This window comes from Colias eurytheme, chromosome 21 (genome assembly GCF_061535395.1).
Source record: "Colias eurytheme isolate Ceu_HAF_F1 chromosome 21, ilColEury1 Martin Lab GWU primary, whole genome shotgun sequence".
NCBI classification, from domain to species: domain Eukaryota; kingdom Metazoa; phylum Arthropoda; class Insecta; order Lepidoptera; family Pieridae; genus Colias; species Colias eurytheme.
The window spans coordinates 6,639,433-6,653,452 of NC_143000.1; the positions used below are offsets into that span (position 1 = coordinate 6,639,433).

The 14,020-nt window shown below is 34.4% G+C and overlaps 1 protein-coding gene across 1 annotated transcript in view; it reads right to left on the reverse strand.

Annotated features, from left to right (window-relative positions):
* Osbp (oxysterol binding protein) overlaps positions 1-14,020 on the reverse strand; it is a 30,542-nt gene that overhangs the window by 14,766 nt on the left and 1,756 nt on the right. The window contains exons 2-7 of the mRNA XM_090114722.1: positions 13,712-13,900; positions 12,400-12,670; positions 11,985-12,150; positions 6,361-6,482; positions 6,108-6,185; positions 5,311-5,430 (exon numbers count right to left, since the gene is read on the reverse strand). Of these exons, the coding sequence (XP_089970848.1) occupies positions 5,311-5,430; positions 6,108-6,185; positions 6,361-6,482; positions 11,985-12,150; positions 12,400-12,670; positions 13,712-13,900 (946 nt within the window). The remainder of the gene's footprint in view (positions 1-5,310; positions 5,431-6,107; positions 6,186-6,360; positions 6,483-11,984; positions 12,151-12,399; positions 12,671-13,711; positions 13,901-14,020) is intronic.

The following is a 14,020-nucleotide window of genomic DNA, read 5'->3' on the forward strand; positions in this document are numbered from 1 at the left end:
CTGCACTGGTCTGAAGTCTGATTAGAATCCTTTATGATGTGTTTTATGTAATTTCGTGTGGCAATAACTTCATCCTGGATGGCTAGCATAAAACCCACAGTTTCTGGGAATAAATCTCCTCTTCTTATCCATTCATTCGACTTTTCTTTGTCAACATGAGCCTGGCACAGGTGAGATCGATGTCTACCATGCAGGGCCTTACTAGACCATTCCAAGAGCTTCTGCTGTATGCTTACGTTGTGTTCGTTTTGCTGAGGGTTAGTGTCGTGAAGGTTGAGTGGAGTTAGTTTTTTGTCTAGCTGGGTTGCGTGTTTGTGTAGTAGTGAGTGTTCCGATTTCGTGTGGAAATAGCTTCTAAGTGTCTGGATCTGTTGATTGTGAAGGTTTTGTATATCTATCAATCCTCTCCCTCCTTCTGAGCGCGGCAACGTTAATCTCTGTACACAAGATTTCGGATGGTGCTTCCTGTATTTTGTTAAATTTGTATTTACGGTTCTCTGTAAGCTTTGTAAATCTGTTTTCGACCAATTTATAATACCAAATGAATACGTCAAAATAGGTATGGCAAAAGTATTAATGGCTTTGATTGTATTTTTAGAATTAAGATGGGTTTTTAATATTAGTCTTAGGCGGTGTGTGAATCTTTTTTTTAAATCTAATATGGTTTCCTTATGAGCTATCTGTTTTAATTGTTTAAATCCTAGATATTTATAGCTATTATGTTCAGTCATCGGTTCAATAATTTCTCCGTTTTCTAATGTATAGTTATCCTCCCTTATTTTACCTTTAGATATGGATAATATTTTACATTTATCCACTCCGAATTGCATTCTTATATCTTGTGAAAATGTTTGTGTGATATCTGCTAATTTAAATAATGTTCTCTTATCTGCTGCGAATAACTTTATGTCATCCATATACATAAGGTGACTTAATTTGTAATGAGTATTGTTGTTTTCTAATAAAAATCCTTCATCTGATTTGTCTAATAGTTGGGAAAGGGGATTGAGGGCTAAGCAAAACCACAAAGGACTAAGGGCATCCCCTTGAAAGATGCCACGTTGAATTTGAATAGGTTCAGTAGTTAGAGTTTCACAAGAAGATTTTATTTTAAGTGCAGTTTGCCAATTTGTCATAGATGTTTTTAGAAAATTTGTGAGTACTGGATGTATTTTATATAAATTTAAGACTTCTAATAACCAGCTATGTGGTACGGAATCAAAGGCTTTCTGGTAATCAATAAACATAGAATATATATCCTTTTTTTGGTTTGTTGCAGTCTTCATGGCAATAGCATCGATTGTTAATTGCTCCTTACACCCTTGACTATCCTTTCTGCAGCCCTTCTGTTGCTCTGCCAGAATATTATATTTAGTTAAATGTTGGTTAATAACTCGGCTTATGCACGCGGTTAATATTTTGTAGAATGTTTGCAGACAAGTGATTGGTCGATATTTGGCTGGGTTACAAGTGTCATCAGGATCTTTGGGTAGCATGTATGTAATTCCGTGCGTTATAAATGTCGGTAATGTATGTGGTGATTGGATGAATGCATTTATATGATTGTGTATATAAGGGTATAAGCAAGTAAACTTTTTGTACCAATAATTATGTATGTGATCTGTACCGGGTGCTTTCCAATTGTGTGTTCGTTGGATAACGTCTATGAATATATCTGCTGGTATGAATTCAAACTCCATGTCGCAAATCCCACTAGTTTCTTGTTGCAGTTCTTTAATCCATTCTGTATTGTCGCTATGTTGTTCAGGATTCTCCCAGATATTCGCCCAAAATTCACGTAATGCTTCTTTTGAAGGTATATTATTATTACGATTTATTGTGTTATTTTCGGATGAATTCAAAGTTCTATAGAAGCCTTTTTCATTACTTATAAATATTGCATTTTGTTTTTTACGTGCTGTACATTTAAGATATCGTTTAAGTCTAGCTGATTTTGCGCTTAATTTTTGTTTTAGTGTATCCAAGAAGTGTTTAGGATCTGAGTTGCTATTTTCGTGCTGAGCGTGTGTTGCATATTTCAATTTAATTGTTTCGACTGTTGATAAAATTCTTCGGCTTCTATTGCCATTTATAAATTGTGTAACTCTACCTATACTTGCCCGCAAATCTGCAATCTGTTTTTCAAGTCTTTTTTGCCATGATGGGATTTCTTTAGTTTGTGTGTGGTGAATCTCTTGCAACTGCTGTTCTATTTTTGTCCCGTTACACTTAGCCGCAGTCCACGCCGCATAGTACAGTATGTTGTGTAAAGTGTTAAACTCTATATCTGGGTGCAATTTGGTGGGTAATATCGTTGTATTAATGTATTGTACTATAGTTGAGAACTTTTTGGTTAGCTTTTGTCGTCGGATAAAGGGTCTACTTGTAGGGTCAGTGTTAGCAAAGAGTTGTTCTGCTTCATGAAAGGTGCTTTCTATTTTTTGGTTCAGGTCAACAGTAGTTTCAGTAGTATTATAAATCGGGGCAGTAAGTTCCTGTAAAGTATTGTCCCCAGAAAAGGCTTGTTCTTCGGTGTGAATGTTTTCTTCCTCGTGGCTCGTGTATGTATTATTTATATTTGCTGCTTCTAATTGTTGCTGCGGCTGTGTACCTAATGACTGTGAGTAATTGTTTTCTCTATTTTGGATCTTTAATTCATTGGAGATTTCTTGTTTGATTTCTGCTAGTCTGTTGTCCGTTATATACTTATTGTTAATGATGGCTCTTCTTTGATCCGCTATTCGTTGTTCTGATAAGTGACCTAATTCCGGGTGTGTAGCTATAAATTCTTCATGTAGTAATTTTCTATACGCTGTCTTATTAGATTCCAATTGTGTAATTCTTAAGTATATTTTCAATATTGACTCGTTGTATTCCTTCGTCCATTTCATGCGTTGCCCTATTTGTGTACCCGTGTTCGATAATAGTTGCGCGGAGTGATAATTATTGTTCGTTTGTAGTTCTATTCTAACTTCTTCGTAAATCCTGTCTATAGTAGTTTTTGGTAATAAATTTTTTTGAATGATTGCTCTTCGCTGATCTCCAATTCTCTGTCTGCTTACTTCCATATAAGGATACTTTTCTAAAAATTTAGTGTGTAGTGGTGGTAAGTATGCATTGGTGTCCGATTCCATATTTGTGAGTAGAAGATATGTGCGCAAGATGAACTCATTCATTTCTTTACTCCATCTTTTACGCACCTCTGCAGCACTAACGTTGGGCACAGGTACTTGGACAGATTCTGCCTCCTGTGCAACATCCGTTAGCCCTAAGTTGGATGATGATGATGATGATAATGATATGGTTGGAGATCGGAAGCATGATGATGATGATGATGATGAATATAATGATAATTGTGATTTTGATGATGAAGAAGATGGGGATGTAACGTGTTTATATCCAACATCTTCACTTTCTATTCTTTGCGCGGTCCTTTTTGATTTAGACCTGGTTATCATGTTGTATTTTTAGAAGCTAGGGACATAATCGTCAACCGCGGCAGAGCCCTGCGTTCACCGCGGTAAGGGTAATTAAAACGGAAGATTCCCTGGTATTCCGAGTTCGCATACTAACGACTAAACACTCCTTTAGCCACGCAGCCCTTGGCGTATGCTGTTCCACCGTGGCTTGGGTGAATGGATGAAGAAGAGAATCATACAGTAACAGAGTATGTTGAAAAGATAGAAAGTAATATGATATAAGGAGAGAGTTAACTAAAAATGGTTAAAGAGGAAGAAGGAAGAAATACCTTTGGCCTGTGACTGGGTCAAAAGCATTGGTGTACCCTTCTTGGTCAGTCCTTTCACCCTAGACCTGTCCGACATGAGTAACTCTACCGGCATAGCTCTAGCGCTCATTAAGGCTCACAAGCCCCACCACGACGGCAACGTAAGGATACGACGGGGGGTTATTATTATTATTATTATCTTGATTGATATATTTTGTTATTATTATAAGACATGTTTTAAATAAAATGTTTTGAAAATAAATTCAATCCATGCATTAGGGTGCACTCACACACATCAGTCACCGTCAAGTCACCGATGACTGATCGGTGACGGTTTGTGTACGTATCCACAAACACCAGTCACCGTCATGTTGTCCGTCAGTCACGTCGCCGGTTTGACTGAATCATTGAACACATACATCAGGTTAGTCAGTGATTAGACGTGTGTCACGCTAGAGAACATGTAGCAATTGACGGTAGCACGACGCTGACTGAACTGAGACGTGACGGCACCGGGTGAGTGGGGATAAAAGTATGATACATGTATGGAAAGATTATTTGATGTGCCTGACCGGTGACGTCACTGATAGATTTCGTGCCGGCGACTGTCGTGTGGGAACAGAGTCATACTAGAACTATTGATACATATTTTTTTTTAATCCTGTCCGGTGACGTGCCGTGACGGTGACTGATGTGTGTGAGTGCACCCTTATCCTACTTCCTACTATTATTAACGCGAAATAATGTAAAAATGTTTGTTACTCTTTTGTTCAAAAACATCGGTTAGAAATTTGGTACAGACATAGTGTAAATATATCGCGACCGACGTCGCGGGTTCTAGATAGTATTAAATGAGCATATTGCCTTCTCGTACGTATTTTTAGTTTTACGTATTGTTATTTCCGCATATCACATAACATGTTTTCGTATTAATACAATGCCTGTGTGTCAAATTTATTATAAGATTCATTGCGATACGTAAAGTGCAATGTAGTTTTTAGCATTTGGAAAATAAACTTATTATAGTTATTGATTGAATATTTAGCAGTCAAAAATGACAAAATTCCGGTAAGTTTTGGCCAGTCTACAATACTGGTTTGACTTTTAATAGAGAATACTTATAATATTTTATTAGAAATCGGTCCACCTGCTCTTTAAAACAATTTTGCGAGGCAATGTTTAAGGCAGGTGTTTTAGTACCTTTACGTTTAATTTTTATTCTATAATGTTAGCAACACAATAATATTATGGTTATAAAATATTTACTTGAATAAAATTGTATCTCATTTTTACCAACGATTGGAAAAAACATAGGGTTCTAAATTCGTAAGGTATGGATATAACGAGAATATGTACCGCGTAGCTAAAGTATGGCAAACCTATTTAGGCTAGTAAATTTTTACTAACAAACAAAAAATCCTTTTTGATCGTTACCTTTTACCGTGGTTGCCTGGAAGAGATCACTACGTAGTGATAAGGCCGCCAAGTTAGTTGTACTCTGTTTTTTAGCTGTGAGTAATTTTAAGGTTTTCCTGATTGTACAACTAATAAAGTGTTAAATAAATAAATAAATAAAATCTCACCCAAATCTTAATATCCAGCTGTTTATCATCAGACGGCTTGGCGCTGGCCGCCGCCGAGTCGGCTATTTCCGCGCCTCCCATCGCACTCTCCGCCCTTTCTTTGTCTTCCACGAAATACACCTACCGTCAAACAAAACATGTTTATAGACAGAATCACACTTGAAATCAAAATGATAAAATAAATTAAATATTTATAATTAAAGGAATGAAAACTATATTATAATAATATAAGTTAGTAATAAACACATTTAAAAACTACTATACAGTTGTAAATTACTTATTACCATACGGGACAATATAAATCACGAAAAATTCATTTTCTTCAAAAATATCACTGTTATAACAATATTTATCAAGAATTCACAAAATATTAAAATGGTCAGAACATGCAGCAACAATAAATTTGATAAAACTAAACCTATTTCAAACTAGATTCTATTCAATCAAATTTAGAATTAATTAACATCAAACAAGATTAACAAGTCATTTGGAGTTCACAATAGGATCAATTAGTGTGATATTTTAACAATATGTTAAAATTATTATATACTAGCTATCACCCGCGGCTTCACACGCGTTTTCAAAGAAAAACCCGCATTCGGGGACCATTCCTGTGGGATTTCCGGGATAAAACCTATCCTATGTATTAATCCAAGCAACTCTCTATATGTGTGCATAATTTAATTGTAATCGGTTCAGTAGTATTTGCGTGAAAGACTAAAAAACACACACACACATATCCATCCCCACAAAATTTCACATTTATAATATTATATTAGTAGGATTATTTAACTTACTTGCTGTGTTTCTGTTACAGTCTCTACCTCTGATTCGTCAGAGCTTTCGCCGCTTTTTACTTTGTTTTTTCTATTTACCTAGAATCAAATAAAACAGACATCAGAAACCTATCAACATAACAAAACAGGTTTTTTTTAAAGTCAACGATCACCTATAAACTAACAGTTCAAACACTTAAGAAAGCATATTAATTTTTATATAGAGTAATTAAATACAGGCAAAGTTTGCATATTATCAACAAAAAAAACTTACAGGCACTTTAATTACAAAGGAAGTTTTGTCTTCCATAGCCGATGAGGCTCCCTCTTCGACTGCATCAAAGAATTCATGTTCGTCATCTTCTGTGTCATTTCCTTGTCCAGAACCGTTGCCACCTGTGCCAAAAAATACTTATTAGTTTAATTTGACGTTTTTTTCTCCTTTCTTAAATATTTGAATTTATTGGTAATACTTTATCAAACCAATAACATAGTTAGAAATATTGGCTAAGCTGCATTTCAGGTCATGGTAGAATGAATTTATCAAAGGTCAAATGCTACATCAATAATAATTTAAAGAGTGTGTTCAGTTAAATAAAAAATATATATTTTTCAGGGTTATTTTTAACTTGAGGTAATTGACAGGGATACACAGAATTTTGAATATAAATTACTCAAATATGAAACTATGTGACCATGGAATATTTAGATAAGTTTATGATTAAAATGTTAAATGAAATCAGGTATTTTAAATGCAACACAGACACATATAGCATACAAACAGAAATATGCATTTTATATAGCATTATGAATGTATGTGCGGAGCATTGAGTGTGAACATTTAATAAGCTTGTTCACAATTTAGCGGTATTTATAAACTATGTAAGAGATTCAAACAATGAGATTGATGGATGAGAGCTGATCGTATAAACTGATAATGTATCTCGAAAAACTAGAAAATAATAACAAATATTGTATAAGTTTGATAATCTTGTGATCATTATCAGCTTATAGTAAAAATATAGCGAATGTTGATTATTTTTATCTTATTTCAAACAATGAACAACATTTTTATTTTTAGTAAATTTTTCTTTCTAATGTAGGTACATAAAAAAAACAAATTTTCCTACCATTTTAAATTATAAACAAGGCTATAAACAACTTTGAATACAACATGATATTCATTTAAAATATGCAACACCTAAATGTATATGGATTTAATAATGGGGCTAAAATAGAAAGTTCTTTCTAGAATGTTGTTTTATGGCTTACTATTTAAGGTTTTGCTTTCATATAGTGACAAAAGGTTACAGTGATGAACTACTTATATTACTATTTACTACATATGTAGATACTCAAGTTATAATATAGTAATAATAAAATTTACTATGCCAATGAACTATGCATTTATATAAGTACATCACTTTGTGCGCTCCTAGGATATAGTATATTGAATATGAAATTTTTACACCATTGAAACACACTGCTCATTTCCTTCTGATAAATGGAGCCTAAAACCATTAATTAAAAGTTAGATAAGACTAATAAACATCTTTAATTATTTATTGTTTAAAATGACATTATACTAAAGAGCTTGTTGTGTTAGATTAAGCTAGCCAAGGAAATTAATTAAAAATAACAAACAAATATCACAGTCATAAGCACAATTAAATGTACACAAACATCGTGATTCACAGTCATGCATGTTGACATGAAAGAACATTGTGATGATAGCACTGAATTCTATTTTTTCGTCAATTTATATTCACTTACCACCCATGACGTATTCTTAGTTGTTATATTTATTTATCATAGCAAATAACCTTTATAGTTAAGATCAATTCAGTTTAATGACAAGCCTCTAAATACACAATGCCAAGATCACACAAACACAATTAAAACACCTATACTTTTATATTTGTATTGTAACTAAGGAGGAGCACGCCGAAATCAACACACTGTTCAAAGCAAACGATAATTAGATAAACGAACACGCAACAACCGCAACATACCAATTATTGCAAGACATTAGTTACTGTAATACAACCTTGGTATAACCAAAAGACGAGAAAATTAAGAACAATATCGCACAAATTCAGAACCTCATGACGGTCGATTTACCTACCAAAAACACGGGTTATATTAATTTCATTTTATACATTTTTTATGACCTTTTTATATTTATTGATAACGAAACACTGAAATTTAAAGTGAATCAATTTAGATGTTAATTTTGCAAGTCGTTACTCGACCAATTATTTCGATATTTCAGATTTTCCTTGATCCGTCACTAGCGTCATACGTCACTCGTCATTCAACGAATGCGTTCCGTTTCATTTTGTTTGTACGAAGTAGAACTTGTCGCTTATATGAAGGAATTATTAATTATGTATTGTAAAAATGAAAAAATATAATCTCTTTTATGAATATTTTTATTACGTATTATTTATTACTGAAATTAGAAAGAGGAAAGATTTGTATACGAATGTACGAAATTGCTCAAAAAATACTGGACGGATTTGGATGATACTTTCATTATAAAACAACTGAATTGAATAAAATCAGAAAAAGTTTTAACATTTTAACTCAAAAGCTACACAACCGATTTAAAATAAAAAAAATATTTTTCATTAGAACGCACAACAGAAACAAAAGAATAACTTGGCAGGCAATATAAATTTTTTTATATTCCGTTTTAATCTGGGAGAAGCAGGGACAATTAGTGTATAGTAACTTTATTATTAATTAATTATTATAGATTGTAGGGACACACATATGCTCTGAGCACATATGCACTATGCTGATCAAATCTTTTTGTAGATGTACATGTCCACGTTGTTTCATTTGTGCCGCTTTTACTTTATAATAAATTATATTTTATTCAGTAGCGCTTAACCATTAGCCTAAGTCATATGTTTGTAAAAAGAATTAAAAGTATATTAAAATAAGGCTTTTTATTTGGAGACCTTGGACCAAGAAGTGCTACTCATAAAACTATTAAATAACTCATATATTTGAAAGTAGTTAAGTTTGATGAACTAATTGCTTCTTAATTATACATTTTCCATTTGTTGAGTTGCATTGGAGACGTTTGACATTGCTTTTAAAATTCTTGTATACAATATGTATGTAAATAGTTGCATTTAAATTGTATGAAAAATGGAGTAAGTATGAAATCTATAGTCTGTCCACTATAAGAATTGCTTTTTGACAGCTCGACGGGTGATACCAGAAGTGATGTTCAAAAGATTATCGATTGTGATACCATTTCAATTATAAATTAAATTTTTTTATCATAAATCAGGTACGTAAATAATAATTACAACGTAAACGTACTAATAAGATATGTAATAACAAGACCACATATCTATGCATTGTATGTTAAAACTAAACTAAACTAATATTTTATTATTTATTGGTTTCTATCTTACAATTTGATTGTCTTTACGTTTAAATTATATAACAGAATAGAAGAGTTTTTCTGTATCGGATATATTTTACAGAGTATTTCTATCGATTATTTTAATCTATCGACCCATCATTGAATAATTCTGTGTAGGCATCACTAAGTGGGCGGGACCTGTCCATGAAGTACGATAATTATTTGTATGACATTTTAACATAGACAATACAATTATACATAGGCGTGAAGCTGTCAAAAAGCAAATAATATAATGGACAGAGTATAATAATGATATTAATTATTATGTTGAGAAATTTAAATTTCCGACTGCTAGCAATGGCATTTCTAAAGGCTGGTTCACACTTTGATTAGTGCGAGTGCAGGTGATGAGTAGTACTACGTGTGGACAGCGACTGTTTAGTGCGAGTGTTTAGTAGGCTGTGTAGTAAAGTGAATAGAAGCGTGTTCTATTTTTTTGCGAGTGGACTGCGAGTAGCCACGTCCCGCGCGCCCTCCCTTCCCCCTCACTCGCAGCGTGCCTGCACTCGCACTAATCACCTGCACTCGCAGTCAATTGGACACTACTCGCACTACACACCTGCACTCGCACTAATCACCTGCACTCGCAGTCAATTGGACACTACTCGCACTACACACCTGCACTCGCACTAATCACCTGCACTCGCACTAATCAAAGTGTGAACCGGCCATTACAGATTAGCAATTAACATATAGGTAGGTATTGTTGAAATTGAATAATGATATACATAAATTATTATACCTACTGTTAGAGTCTGATGGGATATATTAATTTTGTTTTGCTAGGTACTTTTTAACATGCAATGCACTACGGATTTTTAGCCGCTGTATTTTTATTATGAAAAAAATTAGTGTGATAATACATATTTTACATTAAAACCACATGCATTATGCAATTAAATAATTTCATACTTTATTAATTGTTTATAATTTCTACTGTTTTCGTCTTAAATGACTAATTTCTAATAGAAGTTTACATCTTTGTTTCCAACAGGTAAACATATTTAATATTTATACAGCCTTGAGCGTAAAATTATTAAAGATATTGACTTACGTGTTTTTGTATGGCGGCGCCGGAAAATGTACTCACGCGAACTAAATCGTGGAAATCCGCAATATGTATAGACAATTTAAATTGTAAATGCATGTCATTATTTGATAAGCCTGTAATAATCACACCGGATGTGCTAATTGTTTGCGCTTATATAAAATACTATACAATTTGTAGAAATGGTTTTTTTTAAGGATTTTATGCCTTAGATCATCAACGATCATCATAGACTTATGAGCTATAAAATAAAAAAAAAGTGCTGTATTGTTTACGACTTAAATTGATCAAATAAAGTCAATTACACGCTTTATATTAGCTTCACCTGTATGTTTGTTTGTTTGTAACCGACTTCTTTGGGCGCGATTTTGACCCACTTTAAACTGCCAGATTTCGTTCAAACTTTGTAGATTTATTGAGGACCGATGACAATACACTAATTTGATAAAATTTTCTATTTTTTAATTCGGTTTTCTATAAAAAGCGTGTTTTTTAGTTTTTTTAAACTATTATTTTTAAGTGAAACTTCATAAGGCGCGTTGAGAGTAAAATTTCAAGGTCACGTCGTGGCAATACGTCACGTCATGGAGTAAGGCGACGATTTTGATATCTTTGAATCTTGCTAAAGAAGTTTCACTTCTGTCACACCCTCGTTTTTTATTGTAATTTATTTTATTGTACATCAACCAGCTGGCTTATTTTAAAATTAATTGCATTTGTGTATATTTGAAATGTGAATGCAACTTGCAACTTCATAATTTATTTACAACTAGCTTCCGCCCGCGACTCCGTCCGCGCGGATGGCGGTCTTCACGTGGATAGTTAAGAATTTTGACAAACACTCGAGGACAGTTTTTGTTGTTATGAAGAATTGTAGAAGAAATTAATATTTAAGCCATTGCATCTAAGCATTGCATAGCTTTTATCTCAGACTTTGAATGCGGCGACCGAATGTAAAAATTCCGTAACGAAAAAACCTAACACCCCCCACTCCAACCAGCACAGCGATGCGATTCTATGCAATAGCTTTACCGCGGCAGTCCTCAAGTGTCACACGTAATTTTTTATATGTAAAAATGACGTCATGCTCTCGATGAAGATACAAATACTTTGACAATAGTTTCCGTGCTAACGCTTCAGTCGTTCCACTAGTCACCAGTATGTGGTGTGCTTCGAGCCACCGTCTTCTCCAGACTGATATGTTGTCTGGCAAGTTGCTCTACAATCCCTTTCTATGAACACCACTCGCCACTTATAAGTTATTTTTTCCCGTGCTACTCACCAGCATATGGTGTACTCCGAGTTAAAGTCTTTACTAGACTGTAGTGCTAACTTGCCAGGTACTCCACCATCACTTACCTACCATTAACAGGCAACTTACCAGTCAATTTTCCCACTTGCTACTCACCAGTGTGTGGTGTGCTCCTGGCCACCGTCTTCTCCAGACTGTCATGTTGTCTCGCAAGCTGCTCCACGATCTCTTGCAGCCGCATCTTCTGTTCCCGCTCATGCTGCAGCGCGCGATTCATTCGCGCGCTGGATGCAGCGGCCGCGCTCATGAATTCCGAACACGCCTGTTTCGAAAAATACAAATGTTAGGTATTTTTACGGCAACAAAGAAAATTAATTACTATGTATTAAATAAAAAATATTGTAAGAAGTTTTGATTTTCGCATGTTATATTAAGATGACATAAATTGTTATTTTGAACAAAAACTTATTTCTTTATATCAATAAGACCTTGCTATTTTTTGAATTGACATATTTTATAACTCTTTCAGATGAGCCTAGTACTATTTCTTTTAATAAGTATAAGTACTCACGTTCATCATAGCATTACACGATATTCTAAACAGAGTAGCCCTCTCCGACACTTGTTTAGTAATATCTGATGGAGGTATCTCCAAGTCGACGAGGGATCGTTGCAGAGCAGCCCCGTGCCTGGTGACCAGCTCTGAACATGTGCGTAGATCGTGGAACCTGGCTGAGAGCTCGCGGGCTATGCCCCCTGCGTCCTCGCCCTCCCCCTCGCCAGCCACGGCGACGGGACCGGAATTCATTTGGTCGTCATCGTCGTCTGATTCTTGTGCGCGTCTGAAAATAATCTTTTCTGTTAAACATGACATTTATTTGGTAAAAATAATAAAGTATTTTCACTGTTGCATTTAATATTAAATTAATAAAAAATTTCTTTATTGACCTTTTTGTAGTAATTAAGTCTTTGAAATCCAAAAAAGGGTAAAACCTGTATGTCTGATAGAACAATACTGTATTTAACTTGTGCCACAATCTTTTAATTGACTTAATAGTATGATTCCTAATTCATTCAACCACAATTCGAAAACAAATTGTCAAAAGCAGCTTGAGATATCACAAGAGCACATGCTAACAAACTCGCTCAAGCGCTAAGTGGAGAGGGAGACAGTACATTAGGTTAAAGAGACATAACATTGCAAACAAAAATATTCTAATATAAATAAAACGCTAGATGTTGATGGGTGGAGTTGATGGACAAGCCCCTACTTACCATAACATTTACTTGTGAGAATTTTTCAACCTAAATAATAGCCTATTGTCTAAGATACATAATATTACATGTCTGATGTCACAGAGAAACATAAAAACTACTGTTTTTCTGAATATTGAAGTTTCTATAAAGAATATTATTTTAATTAAATTATGTTATTATTAAGTAGGTGGAGTGTCATATTTAAGACTTCTAGACCATTCATTCTTATGAGATAAAAAAAAATTAATTACCAATCTTACATTTTTGGGCAAGTTATATACTTAATATTCACATAGAACCAAGCTTAAGAACATAATATTGTGTTGTTCACCTTTATTTTATAACTATCAAATATCAATACCAATAAAATCTTTTGTATCTTGTTAGTTGATAACAAGAGAGAATACGATTAGACTTGTTGGGTTTTCCTTCCTGACGCTATAACTCCAGAACGCACAAACCGATTTCCACGGTTTTGCATTTGTTGGAATGGTCTCGGGCTCTGTGAGGTTTATAGCAAAGAAAAGGTGTCTCTGGTGGCGAAACGGAGTTCGCCCGGTTTGCTAGTGTCTTATACATTAGACTTTTAACATGCTATAGCAATGACATCTTACAAAAATACTTACATAGCTTTTGCCTTAGCTAGTTCTAGAGCCGTGACCCAACTCTGCCGTTCCACTTCATCATGGGCTCGAATGTGGAATGTCTGTGTACCGCCATTGCTAATCACAAACGTACAGGAATCTGCCGTGTGAATTAATGCACCAAGTAGCGAAATTGTTCCACGACATGTATGTGCCATCTCGGCTTGATTTCTGAAAAGAAAAAAACATTTTTCTTGTCATACAAATATATACTAGATTTCCGCCCGCGGCTTCGCCCGCGTTTTCAAAGGAAAACCCGCATAGTTCCCGTTCCCGTGGGATTTCCGGGAT